This window comes from Apodemus sylvaticus, chromosome 20 (assembly GCF_947179515.1).
Source record: "Apodemus sylvaticus chromosome 20, mApoSyl1.1, whole genome shotgun sequence".
In the NCBI taxonomy this organism is placed as follows: domain Eukaryota; kingdom Metazoa; phylum Chordata; class Mammalia; order Rodentia; family Muridae; genus Apodemus; species Apodemus sylvaticus.
In genome coordinates this window covers 13,104,837-13,130,238 of record NC_067491.1, presented here as the reverse complement: position 1 = coordinate 13,130,238, position 25,402 = coordinate 13,104,837, and the positions used below count along the sequence as shown (strand labels likewise).

The 25,402-nt window shown below is 43.8% G+C and overlaps 1 protein-coding gene across 1 annotated transcript in view; it reads right to left on the bottom strand.

Moving 5' to 3' along the window:
• Positions 1-7,876: 7,876 nt before the first annotated feature.
• Hmga2 (high mobility group AT-hook 2) overlaps positions 7,877-25,402 on the bottom strand; it is a 107,963-nt gene continuing 90,437 nt past the window's right edge. The window contains exons 4-6 of the mRNA XM_052166027.1: positions 12,313-12,345; positions 8,397-8,499; positions 7,877-7,926 (exon numbers count right to left, since the gene is read on the bottom strand). Of these exons, the coding sequence (XP_052021987.1) occupies positions 7,877-7,926; positions 8,397-8,499; positions 12,313-12,345 (186 nt within the window). The remainder of the gene's footprint in view (positions 7,927-8,396; positions 8,500-12,312; positions 12,346-25,402) is intronic.

The window sequence follows — 25,402 nt, the reverse complement described above, 5'->3', positions numbered from 1 at the left end:
AACTAAGTTTCAAGTTTCTTTGAAGGTTGGCTTGATTTTAATTCATTTATTTTTTTCAAAAGTATATAAAAATGTGTTTCTATCAAGTGTCTTTTAGAAAAAATAGTTTCAATGAGGGCGAGGTGAACTTTGAGCTCTTTCAAACACTGGGGGAAGGAAATCAAAGAGCATTATAGGCTACAAGTTTGTTCCTTTTGAAGTGTGGAGGTAGGTCCTTGCAAATCATTAAGTCCATTTGTTTCAACAATTCATTTGAGGTACAGACTTGGAGACTTATATTTGAACACTACAGATTGTGTGTGTGTGATACAAAGTAGTGTCACTGAAAAAAATTATCCTTAAGAACTTAGGAGTAATTTGATTCAAAACTGTTTCAAATTAATGTAGCAATCTAGCAAGGAAGCTGCCACAAGCATTTGTAACATTTTAATTAAAAAAAAAATCATAGAAACATGCATAGCCACGCTGAGGCAGAGTGAGAGTGCAGACAAGAATGACCAAGAACTGTGGGCGGCTGACATGCCGACCCAATAAACTTTGTTCGTTGTTGTTGTTGATGTTGTTGTTTTTTCCTTTCTCTTGCAGGGCTTGTGTCTAGCAGCGTGTAACAAGTGCAGGCTTGCAAATTCACTGTAGCATTCAGAGGTAGTATTGAGTAGTGGGGATTATTGCATCTCTGGCTAAAAGTGCAGTGTGAATGCAAAGATGGCGGTCCGAACCAAGAGGATGCACCTCGGCCAGCCATCAGATGTCAAAAGGAACGGTGTTACTGGGAGTAACACACAGGCTTCATCTGAGGTAAGTGGTACTGCGGTCTTTTCATGGACACTGGTACACAATGAAGAACGGAGAATACAGAGAGGAGAGAGAGGCGAGGGAGAGAGGGAAGGGAGCAGAGACAGAGAGAGCAACAGCGAGTGGGAGCTTTTTTTTTTTTTAAATTATTATTATTATTTTTAAAATAGTGTCCTTTATATAGCAAAAGAAATTTCTGTTTCGCTCCTCCTGCGTCATCACCAGGTACTGTACCTTTCCAATTAGTTCCAAAAAAGGATTGTTTTACTTGTCTAGCTAGTTATCTTGGATGCTTCAAAGCTGCCAAGTGTCATTTATTGCTAAGTGGCTTTCCGGCTGTGTAGACCTCCCGGGGAGGGAAACAGAGAGCTTGTGGGCTTATCACTCCTGCTGATGTGTGTAAATCCATAAACGGAGGACTCAACATTTACTGTTTACATCCCTTTTTGAAAAAAAAAACAAAACAAGCATAACCTATTCTGGTTTGCTAGCTGTATGAAAAGATACACCAGCCATTTTTGTCTCATTCAGAATTAAAAAGTAAAAAAAAGAAAAACAAGAAAAGGAAAAAAAAATCAATCATCAAGTGTCTACATGATTATAGACAAAGAAGAGTAGTGTCTAGTCCTCATCTTTGGTGTCCCAAGCAGAAGGTTTTCTATGATCATGGTGGGGGTGGGATCTGAGTGGGCACAGAGTCACTTACAATGCCTTTTTTATACGAATGCTCCCCGTCACCAGGGTGCTGGTTTAGGGTTTGCATGTAGTGACTGATTAAGCCCACCACAGAGAGGTTTTCTTCAACCCCACACCCTTGCTTATCAGATCCACAAACTATTAGTAAGTTAAGGGAAAAGAAAACAGTCATTAAAAGTTGCATTGTTAAACTGTGTCCCCCGTGTTTTACAGCAGTTTTCACTAAACCTGGGACTGTGAAGGGATTACAGAGTGATTAATATAGTCCTTCTCAAGGTTATGTGATTTCTCCCGCCCCGCCCCTGTCCCCGCCCCCGCCCCGCCCCCAGCCCCGCCCCTGTCCCACCCCGCAGAAAGTGGAAAGACCCTGGCAGTAAAGAATAAGTGGTTACTGCAGTGTCTTCTCCCTTCGAAAGATCCAACTGATGCTGAGGTAGAAATTGAATGTCGGCGCCCCCTAATCCTCCTCTGTGGACTCTTGCGAGGATGTCTCTTCAGTCTCCTGCAACACACGGAGGGCAGGTGGGTTAGGCCTTGTTCCAGGACCAATGCTTGATCACTCCTGTACCACTGCTGTACCACAAGCTGCCTCCACCATGCTGAGCTTGCTTAAGCAGAACGTGTTGGTGGGGGACACTGCCTGACCTCTATTCCCAGGCACCTAACCCGTGTCATTGAGGAATCAAGGGGTTGTCTCTTCCCAGGGCTGCTTTTAGTCCCTGTTGACTTAAGGCATCATGGTTTCTGGTCAGCAAATTCAATTGTTTGCAGTCAGGAGACTGTGGGGTCCCTGGAGGCTTTACTTACCAAAAAAGAGATTTGTTTTCCCCCATGGCACGCCCCAGCCACTGGGTTTAAAAAAACTGGCATAACTGCTCTTAAAAACATTGTTAGGGCCAGTAAATCCACCCGCCGGGATGCTGGGAATGGCAGCTGATGCTGTTTAGGTGTTGGCTACATGTGTTTTCTTAGATGTGCTCCTTAGTGCACAGACAAAGGATATACCCACAGCTACAAGGCAAGTAGGGCAGGTTTAGGTTAAACAGGGCTAGTATGCAACTCCTCAGTAGATGCTATGGGAGAGAAACGGCAGACCCACCGTGCAAGTTCACTGCTCCCGAGAGCTATTTCCTTATTTTCACATTTATTAAAACACATTCGAGGCAACGGGCTAAGTTTGAGATAACTGCTCAATCTCAATCCTAAATCCGTCACCATCAGGCAAACATTTAACGGTGGGCCAGCCAAGCAGAGAAAACCTAATATATATGTTTTCTCAGGGCCTCTCCCTCATATAAATCTTACTCCACCTCAGACCCCCCTTTCCCCTCCTCACTCCTTATGGCTCTGGAATTTGCTGGGGTTCCTGCAAGCTGGTGTGAGCTACAAAGTTCTTTTTAACTTTTGCTTATTTAACAAACCTTCAGTACCTTTCAGGACATGGGCGGCAAAGCAGAGATAATAAACACTTCCGATAAAGAGTGTCATTAGTTGGGAGGATGATTTTTATCAAATGCTGCTGGCTGTCTCCAAAGACAGCATGTGAAAAAGATCTGGGAGAGAGGGTAAACATTTACTCCGGCAGCCAATGGAGCCCCTTTAAGAATGGCCAGCTTACAACAGCCTTCATACTTTAATAGATTTGATTTTCCACATGGCTTCATTTTGTCTGGGTGGCTAACGGACACAATTTATACCCCGCTTCCTTTCCCAGGTCACTACAGCATACCACTCAGTGAGGCACGCCTCAGAGCCTGGCTGTGCTACACAACCGAACTTCCATTCATTAGTGTCTGAAACACTTCAGCTGTGAAGGGGTTCCTAAATGTTACCATGTGTGACGCTTCTTCCAAATCATAGTAAGCGGGAGGGGAGAAGCCCTCATGGCAGGCTGCTCATGCCCTCCCATGAATGTGAGCACACACTCACACATACACACACATATCCACATATGCATGAATGCACATACATGCAAACACACATGCGTGCACACACACTAACAATCATGGAGTCTCTATCCTAGCTTGCTACACAGTTCACAGCTTCCTCTTAGTCCTTCACAAGAGGTTTCAAACATTCTCTTCCCCCTAAAGATGGGGGAGCTGTAAATCACACACACACACACACACACACACACACACACACACACACACGAATGGATTACAGCTTCAGAAACAGAATCGCAGCAGCATCCAGTCACGGGAGTTCACACCGCCTTTGTTTAGTCTGCTTTTGGTTTCGTGGGAAATGTGGAACGCTTGAAGCTACTTCCCCTCTCCTCCCAGGCCTGCCAAACTGTGGGCTTCACATCTTGACGAGGCAACAGGCCATGACCCCGAGATCCTCAGTGGAGCCCTGGTTAGAAAGGAGGATATAGCATGATCAAAGCCACGGGCAGACGAAGGAGAGACAAGCGAAGGATCAGCCGGCCTCTGACCCCGTCTTTTCACTTAATATTTAAATTCCAGAGAGTCACTAAACTGTTTGGCAGATACCCTCTTTGGCCTCTCCCGAAGGACTCACTTCCCATTATGAGGGGAGGGATAGACTCACTTGATGTTGCTTCTCTGAAGAGACCACAGCAGAATGATGGGTAGCTGTGTGGCACCTCACCCCTACTCAGTGAGCAGATTTAATAGGATGAAGTCAAGCTGAGACCCCGCCCCTCCATGGAGCTGTTGATTATTCAGTTCCTATTAGCTTGATAGTCTTCTATCTAGAAACCCAAGTACTTGAAGATGGGGAAGGAACTGGGATTTCTCAGGCTATGAACCTATGGGAGACCTTGTACTGGATGGAATGTGATCAGCTTTGCAGAAGGTTTCCAGAAGCCATGCTGGGTGTGAGCGCCCGAAAATCTTCATAGTCAATCCCCCTTAGATCCAATTCAACCCCAAAGGGACGGTCCATTGTTTCTTTTGCTTAACAGTTCTTAACACAACATGGAGAGTAGGTTTACTCAAGTATCTTTCCGCTGACCTTGAAATTCTTCTGCTTGTAGTTATCTATCAGTTAGGACTGGGAACTTAACCAGGAGTGCAGGGTGGGAAATCAATCTCACTCCACTAAACGCTGGGTGGCAACGTGGCTCTCATATGTTCGGCACGGCACGGTACGGCACGGCGGGTTTCTCAAAGGCTTAGTTAGTGGAGAGCTCGTTTCTTGGCATAGCCTCTGCTGACCTCCCTCCAAAACAAGGCCAAGGTTGGCCAAAAGGGTGATGCTGGTAGGGTAGGTGGCACTTCCTAACTCCACGAACCTCAATTCTTTCTCCATATATAAGCTCCCCCACCCCCACCCCAGTGTGTAAGCAACTAATAGAACAAAAAAAATCCTGTTGGGTACAAAGATATGGTTGTAAAACTGACTCTAGTCCTCCTATTCCACTAAACCCAGGGCTCCTGTGCTGTGCGAGGAACAGACAGAAACAAGGGGTATCTGGGATAAAGTGACTTTCTCTCCTATCCCGGAAGGAGTGATCTTGCCACCACAGAGATCAACCTCTAGGCTCAGTCCTCCTTTAGTAACTCAGCAGACATGGCAGTGGGCTGTGGACCGCAGCTTGCACCTCCAGATGTTTCTAAAGATGGCTTCACGTTTGCCACACATTTCCCAAGGAACTGTGACGGCTGTTAGGTTCCCATGGCAGCCTTGATATGCTAAGGAGACTGGTATACTATGCCTGAGAGTTACATACATCCCATTAGGGGTGGGATAATAGACCGGGAAAGCCAAACACCAGCATTCTGGTCAAGGTTTGCCTGTGCAGAACGGGGCTTCGGGAGTGTTATGCTAAAAGGACTTTTTGGAGCAGTTTCTCATGGGGACTTTTTTTAATGAGCATCAGTAAATCCCCGAGCCACTGAACACATCCCTGTCATTCACACGGCCGCTTATTAAAACAACTGGCAGAGAACCCGTGGGAGGAAGCAGAGTAGTGGCTAGAGTCAGGGAACTATGCTTTTCTTACAACTGTCAGAAAAATTGCACTCATTTTGCCTTGGGTTTTCTTTTGTTCGTGTGGAACTCTGTCATTACTTTGGAAGCGTGCTGATGCAACCCCCATACGCCCTTCTTCCGGGTTGGTTCAACATCACGCTCATGCCTTTGGGCACACCTTAGGTGACCGTAGAGTTAACTCTGGTACCCAAATAGGATGAAGTCAAGCTGAGACCCCGCCCCTCCATGGAGCTGTTGATTATTCAGTTCCTATTAGCTTGATAGTCTTCTATCTAGAAACCCAAGTACTTGAAGATGGGGAAGGAACTGGGATTTCTCAGGCTATGAACCTATGGGAGACCTTGTACTGGATGGAATGTGATCAGAGGTACCCAGAGTGAACTCTTGGTGTTTGGTGGTACAAGCAGGGGTGTGTGCCATAAGGAGTTTGGGTAAGAGTGGAGCTTGGGGCTTAAGTTTTGGAGGAAGGCTAGATGAGAAGTCTGTAGTGGAAGAGACTTGCAAACTTGGTGGCAGGTGACATTATGGACCTATGTGTTATCTGTGGTAAGGAGGGCGGAAAAATCACAGATGTTCACACTGGTTGTAATGAGCCTCTGTATATTTTTCTTTTTCTTTTCTTTTTTCTTTCTGTTTTTGTTTTCGAGCAGGTTTTTTTTTTTTTTTTTTTTTTTTTTTTTGGTGCAGCCTTGTTTGTCCTGCTACCCACTCTGCAGACCGGGTTGGCCTCAAACTCAGTGCTGGGACTAAAGGTATGCTGCATATTTCTCTCTCTCTCTGTGCATATTTGCGTACATGTGGGCATATGTCTGTGCACATATACACATGCACAAATCTAGATGTGCACTGGCAACCAGAGGTCAATGCCTTTTTGCTAACCTGCTTGTTATAAGAATCTCTAATAATATACACCCTCTGAGGCTGTCACCGGCAGGCTACAAGTGCCCACTGGGCATTTACACGAGTTCTGAGGATCTGAACTCTGGTCCTGACATTTCTGTGCTAAGCACTTTAGCCACTGAATCCTCTCTCCAGCTCTGTCCTGAGTTTTGACTTTTTGAATGAAAGTCCTAAAAATATCAACAGTCATAGTAGACTAACAAGTAATTATTCAGCAGACATTTGAGGGTTCTGTGACCCTTTCCTGCCAGATAGCCCGTTCTATTCGATCACAGATGACTGGTTCACAGAGACCAGACTTGGCATCTCTTTAGTCTTCTCTATATTTAACGTGGGTTGGCACGCGTGGACAACGATTCCGATATGTGATAAATTTGGATTTGATCCAATTACATTGAGGAACAGAGGGATGACCATCTATGAGCAGGAGGACCAGACGCCACCGCTCTTTCCTGGGTAGGCGAACTCATACAGCTAGGTAGCTGAATTCAACGACAACAAGACAGCAAATCTGTCAAGTCCAGAAATGCTGAATTTGTTTGTCCTTTGGAGTCTTGGAAATTGTCCCCATTGAGCGATGCCCTTTCCCTCCGTTCAGGAGCTACTTTATCTCTGTAGCCAATCTCTGCCTAGAAGCCACCAGGCCTTACCTGCCAGTGCTCCTTTGTGAGGACTGTGGGCTGAGCTAATCCCCGCATCTGCTCAGGGTTAACGGTCATGATCATTTTTCTGTGTTCCCTCTCCACTTTGCCCCCCTCGGCTGCCACACCCTCATGCTGGGCTACACACTGGTTTCAGCCTCCACTCTTTCCCCCTCCCTCGACCTTTGCAACCCCCAGGGGTCAGAGGTGAAGTCAAAAAGAAGTTATTTCCTATATAACGAAACACTCAAGGAAGTCTTTGATGGGATCCTTCGCGTTGGCCACTCGGTACCAAACATTTATTGGCCCACAAAACGTTTTACCAGCCTGGAGGAATGTGAGCAGGGGAATAAATCAATCAGTGCTCTTTATGACTTGGGTGAATAAATCACAGGCTCCCGAGTGAGCCGGCTGGTGACCGTAAGTCTGATTTATTATGAACCGTTTACTGCATTTTGGCCAAGGTACCATGTAGAAGGTGGGCATTGGAGGGAAAATGCCTTCTTCTTCCCTCCTCCTTCGTCTGTCTAGACTAAAGGCACCCAGTAAAGATGCCTTCTTTGAGAAGGATATGCTGGCTGCAATGTATCAGCTTGCCTGTCCCCAAATGAAACCTCTCGTTCTGCTGCAGTGTTTAGGTTGTCTGCAATGTAAACACCCTTGAAAACCACCCTTGAAGTTTCTGTGAAAACAGTCAACATCTTGGAAGCGGTGAGGGCACATCTTGGACAGCGGGGGTTTCCCAGGATTCCCTCGTCCCTGCTACATACCACACGTGGAAGATCTCCACAGGTAAGAAATCTATTTTGAAGCAGAGTGCTTTAAGTTGTTCAGAAGGTGAACGGGTTTTCAATTCTCTTGATGGGAAGTTGGAAAGAGAAGGTTTATTCCTGTTTCAGTAACTCAGGGGACACTTCCAAATGGACAACATGCACTGAAAGAAGGAATGTTGGGAGAATTTAAACAGAACAACAACAACAACAAAAAAATCCCTGTTTTCTCTTTGATTAGCTAAGTGTCTGGATTATATATAAGGGGCCCTTCTAATCTTGATTCAGTGCATTAAAACAGGAACTTGGAGAAACAGTAGGACACAGGCAAGCTAGCAGAACTTTTTAAGAAGGCAGAGTTAAAACAAAAACATGAGAAGAAAAAAAAAAAACCCAGTTCCTTTGGCCAATAACTTGAAGGGAAAAAACCAATCACTTTTTCCTTTTAAAACAAGTTTTCAATATATGTGGTGAGGATTTACTTCAGATTGCTGAAACTTCGCTGATTTCTAGTTAGCTAGTTTCTGTTTATTGTTTACTTATGACTTTAAAATACAGAGTAGAACTTCTAGTAAGCCTGGTTTTCTGTAGTCTGGGAATATAAAGAGGGTCACTGTGAACACCGCGGGCTTACCCTCCTTTAGACCAGAAGGGATGAACTCCCGCCCATAAGGATTGTAGGACAGGCTTGAGGTTTGCAATTCAAGGCACCTGGTGTGCTCTCCAAACTCAACCCCCTGCATAATAGAGCTTGCTGTAAACTTTTATAAACACATGTGCTTACAAATACAAACACAGATGTTGAGACTTAGCATCATGCTGAACTTGCCCCCTCAGAGTGACCTTATGGTGCCTCGATTCCCTATCCTGGGGCCTGAAAGCATTCTTTACCACAGAGCCTCTGTAATCCAATATTCATGTGACATTCATATAAGGAAGGGCTTTCATCTCAATTACAGGATTTAGAAATTGCTACATAATTCCCTGATTTTTTAATATATATATATGTATATATATAATATATATAATATATATATATTAGTTTAAAACATTTAAAAAACATGCAATTAAAACATGAGGTAAAAGGGGGGCATTTCTAAATTAAAACTCTTAAAAATTTAAAAAACGTATGAGAAACTTAGCAGCCAAAACATAAGTTAGAATATAATGTCCTCCTTTGGTATTTACATGATTACGCATTTCTCAAGCTTTTCTTGAGAATTGGGGAACAGTAATTGTTATCCGGCCATGTTTTCCTAGATGGATTCACAGGACAAAGCCCAGGGATGGCCAGAAGGGAACACTCAAGTCATATGCATGACTTGGTGTTACATGTGACACACTGAACTGTGCTAATTGTCACCAGGCCTGAGCCAGTGCACACTGTCCCAGGGACAAGCCGTGTGGGAGGGTGTGTTGAAGGAAACAGATGGAAAGGGAAGAGAGTTTTCAGCTCTGTAAAATTTACATTAACCTCCCCGAACTTCCACGTAGTACCCGTGTTTACATAACTCATCGCTGTGCCCCGAGACAATATAAATTAGGTGGTCCGATGATGAGCTGTGCTCTCTTCCTGGCTAATTCTGTCTGAGCTGCTTTCCTTTAAAGGGAAAATTTGAACAAGGTCTGTAAAGACAGCCAGACAGATCAGTGACTCGCTATTGCCTCCTCCATCACTTCTTTCCGATTTCCTGGTGTGTGTGTGTGTGTGTGTGTGTGTGACTTCACTTAGATTATCCATAGTACTTTAACTCAAATTTATACTCCTTTACAGACACATTATGATTTCTACCTATGATGCATATGCATCACTATATGCATTGCTATATATACAAGTAATATATAGTATATTTTATTCTATACTCTGTACTATATTCTATTCTACTATATATAGTATATATAATATATACTGTATATTAATCTATATGTAAATGTATATATGTATATAGTCTACAGTATAATACTCCACTATTGCACGTGACTTTTTCATTCACCTATACCATCTCCTTTTGTGTCTCTACTTTCCCTTACTCATGACTTTACATATGCACCGACATTTTGTGGTCATTTGCTCATCAAACAAATGTTCGAACATCTTGCCTTTTTTTTTTTCTGTCATCACTGAGCATGTTCGTTCTTGGATGCCCGTCGGGTTCACACAGGATTCCTAGAAAATGCTTATGCAAAGGTCTTCAAACCAAGTCAGACAGAATGGATGGTGTGTGTGGCCAGTGCTTGTAGACATTTCAAAACATGTCCTCTAGGAAAATGGTGGTCTGGATAGGAAGCTTATGCCTGCTTCCGTGGTACAAAGGCTCTCACGTAGTGAAACACAATTCAAAAGAGATGCCCGCAACCGGCTCAGAGTTTAGGTGTTTTGTGTAAGCATGTGAATCGTCCCCAAGCACAGCTACAGTAGGAACCTCACCTCTGCATCTCACAGTTCTCTTAAGGCATTACTTTTTGTTCAATGTGTCTTCCCTACAATACCAAGAGTAGGCTCAGAATCTGTGCTTGCAAACCACATAAGGTGAGTAATCTCTGGCTCGTGCTGCATGCTGAGGCCTGCGGTATCCTCTGACTCAATATATGGCTCTGGTCATTATCCTTCCTGATGCAGGATAAGAAGTTATCATATCGTATCATGTGCTTATTACATTTTATTTAATTCACTGAATATTTTTAGTCTTGATCAAACCATGCAGGGCTTTTAGGTTTGGGACAACAAAGTGATTTTCATTGTTGCTGTTAGCTCTGCATTTATTAATAACAATAATAAATAAATGTACGTATTTTTTTCACTCCCCCGGTAGCCTTATATGTATTCGAAAACTTTAGTTTTATCCCAAACAGTAGCTTTAGAGAGGAAAACATGTTAGGGCTGCCTGCATAGGCTTTTTCTAAGCAAAGTAACATTCTTTTGAGTGAAAGCTTTCTAGAGAAACCGACATTTCTATGGTTATTTTTAATTATGTTAAGGAGGTCTACATGACTCCTTGAAGAACCTCATGACTCACGGCATTATTTAGTGACTTCTTTAACAGGTTCTGCCTGCATGTCCTGCGTGTTTGTTCAAACCCAAAAGGGGAGGAAACAGCAGGCACTACTGAACGCTCCTCAAACCCCTGACGTGGAGTCATATCTCAATCCAGGAGGATTTCTTAGTTTACATTCTTGGAAATTGTGATTAATTTATACATTATCTATATCTTCTTAAAGATCTATTTCTTCAACAGACACCAATTCTATGCTTCCATATATACACTGTAGCTTGGATGAGAATCTCCAGACTTATAGGCTAAAAGAAGGAAGGGTTCTTTTAATTCAATAGAGTTATATATATATATTTTTTAAAGCAAGACCTCAGAGTTCAGGAATGGGAAACATTAACATGATTTCCAGTTGATCATCCTCATTGGAGGTGGTTCAGGATATCAAATATATAGAACAATTCAACAATCAACTATTTTCAGTGATACATTGAGTCACAACTAGTAAGTTATGTATCAAGTCAAAGGGTTACAGGCAGTCAGGAGGAAAAGATAAAACTTAGTAGTTAAGAATTGGTAATGCTGAGCTGGAGAGATGGTGCAGCGGATAAGAGCACTGACTGCTCTTCCAGAGGTCCTGAGTTCAAATCCCAGCAACCACATGGTGGCTCACAACCACCTGTAATGAGATCTGATGCCCTCTTCTGGTGCTGTCTGAAGACAGCTACAGCGTACTTACATAAAATAAATAAATAAAACTTAAAAAAAAAAAAAAAAGGTAAAGCAACCCCATCATAGTAGCGTGTGCCTTTAATCGCAGCGCTTGAGAGGGAGAGGCAGGAGGATCTCTGAGTTTGAGGCCAGCCTGGTCTACAGAGTGAGTTCCAGGACAGCCAGGACTATGCAGAAGGACCTTACCAAACAAACAAAAAAATCCAGGACTGTGTAGAAAGACCTAATCTCAACACAGACATGCAACAAACAAACCCCAAAAGAAAGAACTGGTAAAACATACAATAAAATTAAATGTTTATTTACATCCCCGACACGGTTTTATTTTGTATGTTACTGATGCATCTTTTACACCAAAGACCAGGATGTTTTCCTGTTGTTCATATTTCAGGTTATCTGCACACAAACAGGGCTGGAAATCAGCCTATCAGGCTTGGCAAGTGACTTTGCCAGCTGAGTTAGCTCACTGGCCCTGTCTAGGGATACACACACACACACACACACATACACACACGTGCGCGCGTGTGTGTGTGTGTGTGTGTGTGTGTGTATACATATATACATATATATACATATATACACACATATATAAATGTGTGTATGTATATGTATGTATATGTATTGGTATGTATACATACATACATATATACATACATACACACACATGCATATATATGTTCTTGGTGCTGAAGGAGACAGCGAACATTCAATACTTTTTTGCTGCTGACATACTCAGAAAAAGAAATCATTACAGGCTTGGAAACCTTTCTCCATTCATATTTTACTTGAATTCTTTCAGGAGAAGAATCATAAGGGATGATGTCTTACCTGAGCAGGCTTCTTCTGAACGACTTGCTGTGGCTGAAGGAGAAACAAAGGAAAGAAGTGTTAGAGTTTACAGGGGAAAAACAACCCTGAGTATTCAGCCCCACTTTCATTGTGGCTGTGGATCTGCAAAGCAAAGGAGAAAATTCAACATTCCAAAAGTTCATCTGAGTTAGAGAGCCACCATCTGCTCGTCACCACCACATGTGAGGGAATGGAGAATGGGCTATTTAGTACGTGAACTGGAATAGGCTTGCTATAGGAATAACGTCTGCTATCATAGAACTTGAAGGGTTGGAAGACTCTTTACCAAAATAAAGCTTGAAAAAACAAAACCCACACAATACATTCATTTAAAGGGGTTAATTCTGAGGACTCTTTACTATGCAACAGGTGCGTAATCGGCGTCCCAACCTAATTTTAGAACATTTTTATTTTCCATAAAAAAAACTTTGTATCTATTTGTGACCACTCCCCATAGCTGTCCACCTTCCTAGTCAACCTCCTGAGCATAATTTACCACCAGTCTGCCTTCTGTTGCTTGTTTCAGATATTTCATAGTGGGAAGATCATGCAACAGGTTTCTGTGTGCCTGCTCTCTCTTTGGCACATTTAGCTTCCAGGTGAGGAAGGTTAAGTCATAGGGTAATATCTGAAACAACTCATCTTACTGGATTTACAGTCACCATGGAAATACGCCCCTTGGGTGCGTCTGTGAAAGTGTTTCCAATAAGGTTCAGCTGAAGAGAAGACCCACCCTGAAAGCAGCCACAGCATTGTCTGAGTTCAGGACTGAAGAGATAGGAGTAAGGAAGATGAACCACCATTCTTGCCTCTTCCTGCTTCCAAACAGAGTGAGTCATGCGACCGGCTGCCCCAGGCTCCCGCGCCCTGCTTCCCACCACTATAGACTGCGTGTCCTTGAACTGTAAGCCCAGCTACACATCCTTTGTAGATATTAAGTTTCCTTTGTCAAATCTTTTGTATCAAGATCTAGAAAATAACTCCTGTAGTGTCCACAGTTAACTGTTTGGTATGCCAAGTAGTGAGTACTTCCACATTTTACCTAGCTGGATGGTTCATTAGTTGGTGTCTATTTGGGCTGTTTCTACCCCTTGGCAACTCTGAGCATCTCTTATGGACTTTCATAGATATATCCTACCGTGGTATGTTTTCATTCATTGCAGATAACCTTGGAGTCGTATTGCTGAGTGGTAAGGGCAATACCCCATCCCCACCCGATTTGAGCAGTGGCCAGATCGGTTTCCAAAGCGGGCACACCATTTTGTAGACCCACCACTGGTGTGGGAGAGTTCTCATTTTATCCACATATGTGCCAACACTTGTTATTGTCTGTCATTTTTTTAGCCTTGACTTCCAACTGGGTGCAAAGTTAGATGCCAATGCTCCAATTTGAATTTCCCTCTTCACTAATTACATGAAACATCTTTCATGCGCTTACTAACTAGTCATCGGCTTAGCTTAGCTTCTGTAAAGAAATGTATATTCAAATGCTTTGCTCATTAAAAAAGAAAAATGAAACAAAGAAGTTTTTTTTGTTTTGTTTTTTTTAACATTGAGACCTGTGCTGGCTAGGATTATGTCAATTTGACGCAGGTTAGGGTCATTTGACAGGAGGAAACACCCCCATAACATCAGGCTATAGGAAAGCCTGCTGAGCATTTTCTTAATTAGTAATTGTTGGGGGAGGGCCGAGAGCATTGTGGGTGGTGCCATCCCTGATGGTCCTGCATTCTATAAGAAAGCAGGCTGAGCAAGCCAGTAAGCAGCACCCTCCATGGCCTCTGCATCAGCTCCTGCCTCCAGCTTCCTGCCCTGAGTTCCCGTCCTGACTTCCTTCAGTGATGAACAGTGATGCGGAAGTGTAAGCCAAGTAAACCCTTTCCTCCCCAGCTTGCTTTTGGGCATGGTGTGTCATCACAGTAATAGAAACCCTGACTAAGACAATACCCAAGGGTTCTTTTGATGCTCTGTATATATTCCTGTCTCAGATATATAGTTTGCAAACACTTCCTCCTCCTCTGTGGATCCATCCACATGTTTGATGGAGTCCTATAAAGGTTTATTTTCATATCTACAATGCATTTTCCATTTTGAGTAAAACTTCTGAGATCTCTCTGCAGTCTGAATTTAATTTTCCAATCAAATTCCAGAAATTACTGTTATTCTTCAGTAGGACAGGAGATGGATTTGAAGTCCCAGCCCTTTGGTAGGTCACTTCCTGACAACATGGTTCTGTCTGAGTGTAAGCCTTGCTAATTCCGTTGACACATTCCTGAACTTTGCAAATATCACTGAGCTACCTTGATTCAGAGATTCAAGCCAAAGAAATGCAATTGCTCCAGACCCCCAGAAACTCAGGAGGTGGGTTAAACTCATTGTGTTCAGGATACAGAATGCTTGCAAGGGAGTGATGTTTTTCTTGGACCTTGAAAATATTATATAAAATTAGCAGAGTATTTTTTTTAAAAGATGAATGAGATTTTAAAAAGGAAAAATGAAGAGAGAAATTGGCAAGATATTTTCACTTAAAAACAACAACAAAATAGGTGTGCCTCATGACTTCAATTCACAGTAGAGATAACATCATCAAAGCCCAGGTTTTGAGACGATTTTTTTTTTTAACCTAGGCAGACTTGAACCCAGGAAGCACAGGGCTTCACACTTCTTAGGATTCAAACGTGTGTGCCTGAGAGCATCCGTTTTCAAAAGGTGAACGCCTTTCTTCCTCTTTTTCTCCTGCTGCTTACACCTGTACACCCCCAGCTCCAGACCGTTTGGAATGCACACACACACACACACACACACATGCAGGCTGTCTGGCTCCTGCTGCTCACCAGCCCCCACCTTTTTTGGCTGCCGAGCTCCATTCACGCGAGTCCTGTACGGCGTCTCAATGAAACTCGGCGAGGGAGGGCTGCCAGCTCACCGAGTCTTCCATGAATTAGGTCCCGACACTTCAGTGAGGGGAAAGACAATGTCTGAACTTTTGCCAGCCTTGGCTGCCGGCCTAGTTCATGTCACGGACCTTCCCCTGGCTGCATTTAGACACAGCACTCCATACTTCTCAGACCACCAAACAAACAGACCCTTGAACGCCTTCGGTGCTGGTTGCGGTTAAGGCTGCCGGGATGTTTTCCCGGCCTCTGGCACCCGTTGGCTCCAGACCGTGCCCAGAAAGTTTTGTTGTTGTTGTTGCTACTGCTGTTCTTCTTCTTGTTTTTTGTTTTGTTTTTATTTTTATGAATGGCTTTTGGTCAGGGAAAAAAAAACACAGACGAAATCATAATACTACCTCCATTCATAAAAACAGAAAGCAAATAAACCCCGCCTGCTGGAAGCTTTCTGGGCAACAAATTGCTAGCTTCTTATCTGGCTGGTAGCATCACTTAGCTCAGAGCTAAGTGCTGACTGAGACAGGGAAGCAGAGTTCTTACGGTTCTTGGAAGCAAACACGCTGGCCACTGGCCATTCAGTCTTCCTCAAGACTGAATGATAATAACTCTGCTTGTTAATCTCTAGAGTGGATAACATTATGTTTTCATAAATCTCGATAAACATATAATATCACGCACACACATCCTACAGAAAAGTGAAAATCCTTTATATTTTTAACACCTGCCCCCTCGTCAGGGAAGGGATGCATCGTTGTTTTTTTTAAATTTTCTCACCAGGAAACTAACACATAGAAGCTTTAATCTCCCAGAGTTTTATTTCTGAAACAGAAACAACCTGAACCTATTAATTCTCTCTTCTACAGAGGAGAATTAAGTCCCTTCTCTTCTACAGAACAAAGCAGTCCAGTCCAGAGCCAGCCCAAACAGAAGAACTGTGCTTTCTGACCTACTTGGGGTGGGGTTTATTCTTGTACTGGCTGGCTTTGTGTGTCAACTTGACATAGGTTGGAGTTATCACTGGGAAAGGAGCTTCAGTTGGGGAAGTGCCTCCATGAGATCCAGCTGTGGGGCATTTTCTCAGTGATCAAGGGGGAGGGCCCCTTGTGGGTGGTGCCATCCCTGGGCTGGTAGCCTTGGGTTCTATAAGAAAGCAAGCTGAGCAAGCCAGGAGAAGCAAGCCAGTAAGGAACATCCCTCCATGGCCTCTGCATCAGTTCCTGCTTCCTGACCTGCTTGAGTTCCAGTCCTGACTTCCTTTGGTGATGAACAGCAGTGTGGAAGTGTAAGCTCAATAAACCCTTTCCTCCCCAACTTGCTTCTTGGTCATGATGTTTGTGCAGGAATAGAAACGCTGACTAAGCCCTGTGCATCTCTCAGGACCCCCAGGGCAGTCCCTGTGGGGGACAATCCCTGCTATGTCAGCTCTTTCTTAGGTGCTCATGCCAACGGTCTATAGGAGCTGTCGAGGCCCAGGTCTGCCACTTCACTCAGAGTCTTCTCTTTCTAACAGTTGAAGGTCTCTGTGATGTGTTTTTAAAGGCATGGATCCCATAATGATTGTTTTCTTGAAGAGGCAGCAACATCTTTCAAAGTAATCCCTCAGACAATTCCGATGGTTCTGTTTCTGCTGAGTGTGTGCCCAGAGCAGGCTTGGAGGCAGTTGGCTGGTCTTCAGCCTCTCCATGCATGGAGAATTAGAAATCGCAGGAGACTGACAAGACTTACGTGGCCACCCCTCATTTAAACTTCTTGCATGTGTATGTATGGCGGTGTCTATGTTTACCTGTGTGTGCACATGGCGTCTGGATGCATGTGTATGTATGGCATCTATGTTCACCTGTGTGTGTGCATGTGGAGTCTGGATGCATGTGTATGTGTGTGCACATGCACATGTATGTGCATGTGGAGTCTGGATGCATGTGTATGTGTGGCGTCTATGCTCACCTGTGTTTCCACATGCATGTGTATGTGTGCCATCTATGTTGATATGTGTGTGCACATGCACATGTGTGTGCATGTGGAATCTAGATGCATGTGTGTGTGTGTGCCATATATGTTTACATGTGTGTGCACATGTATGTGCATATGTGCCATCTATGTTTACACGTGTGTGTACATGTAGAGTCTGGATGCCAATGTTAGGTACCTTCCTCATTAGTTCTCTAAATACATTTTTTTACCCTTACATATTTTATGTCTGCGTTCATGCACAGAAGCTCATATACAGCTGCCATCACATATGTAGGAGGCTAGAGGACAACTTGTGGGAGCCAGTTCTCTCATGTGGGCTCCATGGGACTCAGACTGTCTATCTTGTTAGCACGGAGTCTTGGCCTGCCCTGCCAGCCCCCTAGTCTTCCTTTCTGAGACAGGGACTTTCAGTCAACCTGCAGCTCACTTCCGTGGCTGACCAGCATGTTCCAGGGACCCATCTGTCTCTTCCTGCCCAGTGCTGGAGTTAGGGTTGTGAACCAACCTACCTGGCTTTTATGTGCGTGTTACAGGTCGGGAGGTTGGACCTAGTCCTGATGCTTCAGTTGCCCTACTCACTGACCCATCATCTCCCTGGACTCTTATTGATGGGACATAATCCTGTCAAGACAAAGAGGGGCCTCTCTAACCTTCAGAGTACTGCTGCACAGGTTAGCTTATCCAGGGCTAGGTCAACCTGAACCCAAAGCAAATAAATAACGGGGTTGACTTCCACATAAGCAGCATAGTAGTCTTAATCCCATGATACTGTAGAACAGATATGAAAAAGGAAATAGCATAGTTTGGGGATTCTGAGACCCATGCAGCAATAGGGCAAGGTAGCTTGCCCCCAACCCGTGGACACAGGGTCTCATTTTATGCTTTTGGTTGGCCTACAACTTGCTATGAACACCAGACTGGTCTTAAACTCAAGAGAGATCTGCCTGCTCCTGCCTCTCGAGTGTTGGGATTAAAGGCAGATATCACCACACCTGGCGTATGTATGGTGTTTATGTTTATGAGAGGAAAGAATGTGGTTTATTTTCATTATTTTTTACTTTCCATGAAAGATTTAGAATCAATGCTTGTGTCATTGACCTAAGAACATTGTTTCTGGTCTTACATCAAATCATGTAACATTTTAAATTATTTACCTATTTATTTAGGCTTTTTTTCCCCCCGGGGGAGGGAGAAAAACAGGGGAGAGGGTATTATGTAGCCCAGGATGGTCTCAAATTTACTATGTAGCTGAGTCAGGTTTTATTCTACTGTGATAATAGGTATGAACCAAAATGCCACACCCAGCTCTGAAATGGCTTTAGAGATTCATGAAGCTATAACAGGTAGTCACAGAAACTGAATTTTAAAGGCTGAATCATGATCTTAGAAACTCCCTTTCCTAAACGATAAATTTATTGGTGATTTCCAGTGTTCTCAAGAACTACAAAGGGATGGATGGTTTATGAGCTGGGAGCCCTGTGGTACTCAACTGACTCATCGCTCTCCTGAACCCCGACATTCAGCACTGTTCTTTTTGCATGGATGTGCGGCCGACTTCAGCTGCCGAGTAATTTTCCTTGGAGGAATCTTAATACTCAATCCGAGAAATGTTAACTGTTCCCAATAGAGCTAGCTTAAGTCGTGAAGCATTTTCAACAGTGGTGGAAGTGAATTCTTCCTTTTCTGCATTCTCACACATCCTGGCTTTCCCAAGGATGCTTTCCCGTCCACCCTTCCCTAGCTTACTGTGCATCTGGGACTTTTTTTTTTTTTTTTAAATCTGTGAAATACGAGGTCTCCATTCCTATTTTAGAAAAGCCATGTGGCTGGCTTCCCAACTTACTCGATTCCAAACCCAAGTGAACTTTACGTCCATCAACCCTGGAATTATCCACCTTGGCTTCTCCAACAGGCACTCCATCACACTACTACGAAGTTTTAGCTTACGACTGTTTGGCGTTTTCCTAGGGACATAGCTCTGAACCCTACGTCTACATGTTGCCAAACAAGAGAATCTTTAATTATATACTCAGAGGAGGTGATGGCTGAAATGGCTTAATTTGGTATTTTCAATGCTCAGATGGGAACAGCACAATACGTATTTAATGAAGTGAACATGGGCCTAATGTAAGTTTCACAATGGCCATCTGAAGTAGTAACATTCAGCTTCACACATGTAGGAGAGATGACCTTCAGAAAGCTACAAGGTCGGTTGTTGGGAAGTCCCAACTCTAGCCCAGAGCACCTGGTGCACATCCCTGTTGGATCTCCCTACCGCATGGCCCAGAGGTAGGCCTTTAATCACTCCACTTACCCCCATGCTTTTAATTTTTTTTTAAATGAAAGTCAGTAGTCTGGCAATTTGCTTAAAAAGGCATCATTTAAAGAATATATAACTAAAATATTTCTGAGACTATCATTGCATGAGGGCCAAAGATGAGCAAATGAGAAAAATGTATTTTAAAATAATAATTTTTTAAAGGTCAGAATTAGAATGTCTCCAGCATAGTTTCAGAACAAATCAGCATTAGAAAACTATATTTTCTAATAACTGTTTGGCTCAGAAAAGAAGCGTTTTTTTTTTTTTTTTTTTTTTTTTTTTTTTTTGTTATTTTAAGTTCAAGATATCAAGCCAGGTACATTGGTACATGCTTTGCAATCTCAGAACTAGAGAGGCCGAGGCAGGAAGATCGTGAGTTTGAGGCTAGCTTAGGCTACACAGGAAGGCTCATGGGTTTCACAAATCAAATAGCATCTTGTTTCTCTTCAGACTTCTAGGAAAGTAGAAATTCCACCTTATCACATGACACGCCTATCTTAAAGTATTCAGGTAAGGCTGTGATCAACACTAGTGAATTAGTTCCTTGTTTTATTTCCACTTGTCACCTGCTCTCACATTTGATTATAGAACAAATGCTAGCTATACATCTTATGGTACGTACAACGTAGAAACGTCAGATGTGGCTTCCACAGCGATGGAGTTTATAATCTCGGGTTTTCTGATGTGGAACTAAACCGTGAGGTGGGATGAAGATGCTTGCCCTCTCTACGGATGCTACACACGTTCCATACAGCCCATCCTTCTGCATCTTCAGACTGTTCTCCTCCCATGGCTTCCCGTTAAATAAATGTGTACCTTTAATTGCCTTTTATCTTTAATCCCTTGTCCTGAGTGGTCTCTGTGCTCACTGCCTGATGCCGTTGGGAATGTGACCACCTAGGTCTAACACTCATTTTTACCCATGGTACGTACACTGCCTTGCTGCACAGAAGTTATTTAGAACACCTTATTTTGAGCCTGCTTATGCATATAATGTTTCTGCATATTTACATCAATGCACAATTACTAGTCAAAGACCCCAACGAAGGGCATTTCTTGCCCAACTTGAGAGAAAGCTGCTGCATTCACAACTCGGAACAATCCACGCCTCCAGTTGAGAATGAGATTGGCCCCAGAGACTGTCCACGCACCTGACCCAGCCCCGACACACTTTTTGTTTTCTGTGTGGAATACATTTTCAAAAAGCTTTGCAGGTAATTTCTAAATCCTCTCATTGCCTAGAAGAAAATTTTCTCTTCTCCAAAGCAAAAAAAAGCTAAAAAAGCTAAAAAAAAAAAAAAAAAAAAAAAAAAAAAAAACCAAACCCCACAAAACCCATGGCCTGAAATGTCAAAAAAACAAAAACACTGAGATAAAGTAACATTTTCCTACTTTTAACCTGATTCACTCAGGTATTTTGTTATGGTAATCAGAACCTAACATACCTTTTGGATACAATTTTATCTTCCTATATTTCTTATAAATCAATACATATGATCAGGACTAACAAGAATTAAACTAGCATGTAAGAATCTAGATAATGAATTCTGATAAGTCTCAAGTAAATCAAAGAAATGACTGTAGGTTTTGGGAATACAAATAAACCCTGATTCCAACTGACTAGAAAGGATGTAATTTTTTCCATATAGCCTGTGCAGTGATGATACACTTTCCACAGTGGCAAATTCTGTGGGTCAAGAGTTGCTCAGAGTCTGTCTTTCTAACCTGTTAATCTTACATCCCTCGCTCTGCCCCCCCTCCATCCCTCTCAGAACCACAAGAGAGGTGATACTTTAGTAATGAAATGTCCAGCCAGTCAGTGGTTCTCAACCTTCCTAATGCTGCGACTCTTTAATACAATTCCTCTTGTTGTGGTGACCTCCCAACCATAAACTCACTTTCATTGCTACTTCATAACTGTCATTTTGCTACTGTTACAAATCTTAATATAAAGATTTTATGTGCAGAGTATCTGATATGCAACCCTGTGTGAATGAGCCATTCAACCCAAGAGGGTCAAGATTCACAGGTTGAGAACCACGGAACCAAAGGACAAAAACAACACAACACAAACACCTTCTTCCTTCATGCTGAGCAAATTTCCCTGCCAGGTAACAGGACCAGTTCCAGCAAGTTCACCCATCCCTGATTCTTGAAAAAGATCACTTTGTGTCACTAAACGATGATAAGGAAGGGAGACCGAGGGACCTCGGAGTTCGGCTTCTGTCAATTTGACTTCCGCTGTGCTGGCCGAGCGCAGTGGCTGATGGGAACCCCTGCCTGGCTCTGAAATCAAAGCACAGGCTTTTCCTTGCATGTTGCTTTGCCCTGCCTCTGTGGGCTGTGTCTGACAAGGTAGCACAGTCCTCTTTTTACAGTGTACAGGCTTCAGACCTACAGTTACCACGAGATGGCTTTCCTGGCTTGTCTGGGCTATCTCCGGAAACCGCTGCATTCATTCACTTCGTCATGGACTGAAAGGGAGTGAGGCTATCCCTGACAACCAGGGGGTGACCCTGCCATGGTGCCTAAATACTGTCTGTGACTCATTGTCCCCGGAAGAATCCCAGAGATGATGGGTAGGAAGTAAATAAATAATGCTTGCTTCTGCCCACACTCAGAAATCTCACAGTGCCGACAGGCTTTTAAGGCGAGCAACTGGGAGTTCTGCTCAGTTATACTGAAGAAGAGCAGAGCCCCAGGGCGTGCTGGGGCCCCTCGGAGAGGGCAATAACTGCCCTCTTTGTGTTTAGGCTGCTCTTCCAGCTCCCTGTCAGTTCAGGCGGGAGGATCCCAACGGTATGAACAAGCTGTCTATTGAAACGAGACGCTTGCCTCCCTACAGATGCAGTGGTGTAAAGTCCTTGGCTCTAGATAACACACCTTGTGGTACGTCTGGACTTGCTGCCAGCTTTGTGTATGCACCTCTGATCTTGGAGGGAATGTTAGTGCTGTAAACCCTCCCCCCCCCCTTTTTTTTAAATAAAGGAAGGATGTTTAAGAGGCACTGATTGTATTTGCCCTTTCGGGATATGGAAGCCAGTTAGGTGGAACTATTACAAGGCAGCCTTTTGGGGCCTTGGAGGATTCCCTCCAAGAAACTCAATATACTTTGCAAAGTTTAGAGGTTATACTCTCTTGGTGCCTGGGGAATTCTCCTGGGAAAGGACTTTCAAGATAGCTTTATAAGATACGAGTTTTAGAATAAGAAAGATCAGAGGTGGGGTCTAGGACTCACTCTGCACTAGGAGTCCTGTACGACACCTTAAACAATTTAAATGGGTCACTCTCCTCATCTGTGTAATATGGATGCCTCACTGGGTTGTTGGGGGTAACTAAATTGGAAGCCACTAAAGTGCACAGCGCAACTGCGGGCGGTAGGAATGTAATAAACACCACTTAATAGCACTAGGGTGGGCAGGCAGCCGCTGCAGCAGCGGTGCCGGTAGCAACAGCAGCAGCAGCAACAGTGTTTATGATTTCATTGTTCAGTATCAAAGACCTTGGTGGCACCCTTGGGAGTGATCGCGGGGCTCTGCACTACACGCTTATGGTGCACTCGGTCCTCCCGTTTACCAGTTTGTCACTGGAGCCTTGTCATCCTTGTGGCCTTGAGGATTCTGGGTCCCAGCCTTCCAGGAATATGCATGGCTACCAAAACAGAGTGTTTTCTGTGCTTTGTTCAGTCCCTGCCGCTGCTCTCCCCCCTCCCCCCACCCGTGACACACACAGCACAAAGGAAGTTTCCTTTGTATCGTTTGATGCAAAGTTCATAGGCATACAGTTCACAGAGATATTGTCTAGACTGACTTACCTCATTCAGCACTAGCCTGGCTATTTTAAGCACCTGATTAGTGGATAGAGCTGCCTTCCTGATCTTAAGGGAAGGGAAATAATGAATGAAGACACACACACACACACACACACACACACACACACAGAGACACACACACACAGAGAGAGAGAGAGAGAGAGAGAGAGAGAGAGAGAGAGAGAGAGAGAGCTTGCATTCACAGTAGTCACAGGAATCAGTACTAATAGTAAAACTGCTGGCTAATAGTATATGGGTTCTGTTTACCAATAAACATTCTGTTTATCAGTAATCACTGAAGTCGTATGTATTAGGCATCGACGAGAATTCCATAAAGCTTTTTCCTAGCATCGCTCTAATAGGATGCCGCCCGCATCAAGAATGTCGCCTGGGAAGCACCCAGCAGCTAGCTGGCTGCAAGGCTCAGCCTTTAGTCTTTCCGGTTCTACCTGTAAAGCTCTGGAGGGTCTCTGGGAAAGAGAGGTGCTCTTTAAAATATGTCACTGTAGGGGATTTCTTTAGAAAGGACCTTGTATTTTATTAAACGTGTGGCTGGAGAGATGACTCAGACATGAAAAGCACTTACTGCTCCTGCAGGGGGTCTGGGTCCGGTTCCCAGTACCCACACCAGGGCAGCTCACAAATGCCCAGAACTCCAGTTCTAGGGGAGTGGGCACCCTCTTCTGGCTTGGCTGGGTTACTTTCCGCTGGGGTTCTTGTAAGGGGAACAGCTAGCTCTTTCCCCCATCTGCTCTGCAGCACCCCTTGAGTCCTTCAGAGAAGAGCTACTTAGTTGCCTCAGAGCAGCTGAGTCTGTCTCCTGAGACAGCTTCTTAGGCTCCTTTGGGGGTCAGCTAAGAGACTACCAGGAAGTCAAATGTGACAACTGCCAGGCTGCCGGATAGAGACGTACGTTTCGGGTCCTTTGACCTATAGGTAGATCACATTCGACTTACAAGCCTCTGGTAACCAGAAGGACACATGTCAGCATAGAAGATCCCCAGTTATGACCGTTGCTTAGCATGTATCTATGCATGCTACATGGCACTGGGGGAAACAGGGGCACGATGAAGCAAGGCTTGGTAAAAATATAGGGGGGCAGGGTTCTTCTGAAGGCAAGTCTTGCGTTCTCCGGTTATGGCCACAACATATTAGATAGTAAAACATATGAATGCAGACGTGCCAGTGGGCTTCCTGGAACAAACCAGGAACTGAACCATTGGTTGACATAAACTCCAATAGTTCTCTAATGAGAAGCCAAAAACATCAAAAGTATAAAAAAGATGCTAACACTTTTAAACGATGTGGGCATTACTATAACGTTGAGAATGTGACAAGCACAGGAAATGGTCACCGGATTCCTGCAATGCTAGCTTTGACCTCAGTGTAATTGAATGCTCAGAACGCCACCACTGTCAAGAAGCTGTGCCCCACTTATTTGGCTGTGTGGAGTAGCAGATCTCCCAGAATGCTCCCTTATCTAGATCATGATGAAAATGCTCATAGCACATTCTCTTTAGGAGATGTGAGGATTCTCCTCTCTCTGAAGGAGTGACGTGAATATATAGGTACTTTTGTAAACCAGGTGTGAGGGAGGAACTTTAGCAGCTGAGAGATACTTAGAAACCATCCAGGAACAATAAAGCTGCTCTGAAAGTATGTTAGAAAAGAGATACTTAGAAACCATCCAGGAATAACAATGTTGCTCAGAAGGAATGTTAGAAAAGAAGCTAAAGCAATGAGTTGATCTTCAGGGTCAGCTGGACTGGACTTACCATCACCAGGGAAACCTACTTCTAGGTGTCTCTGTGGGGGACCTCCAGAAACCTTTAATTGAGGAGGGAAGAGCACTCTGAAAGTGGGTGGGCGCCATTCTATGATCTAGGGTCCTTGGCTATTGAGAAAAAGTAGGGGAGAGAATGGGTGGACCCCTCTTTCTATTCCTCGGCTGCAGCCAGGACTGTTCTGTTTCACTGGCCCTAGGTTGTTCCTTTCGCTTGAGAACCTGGACCCCCAAAGCCAAATTTCTACCAAGAAACAGTTAAGGAGTGAGGCTAATTGAACGACTCAATA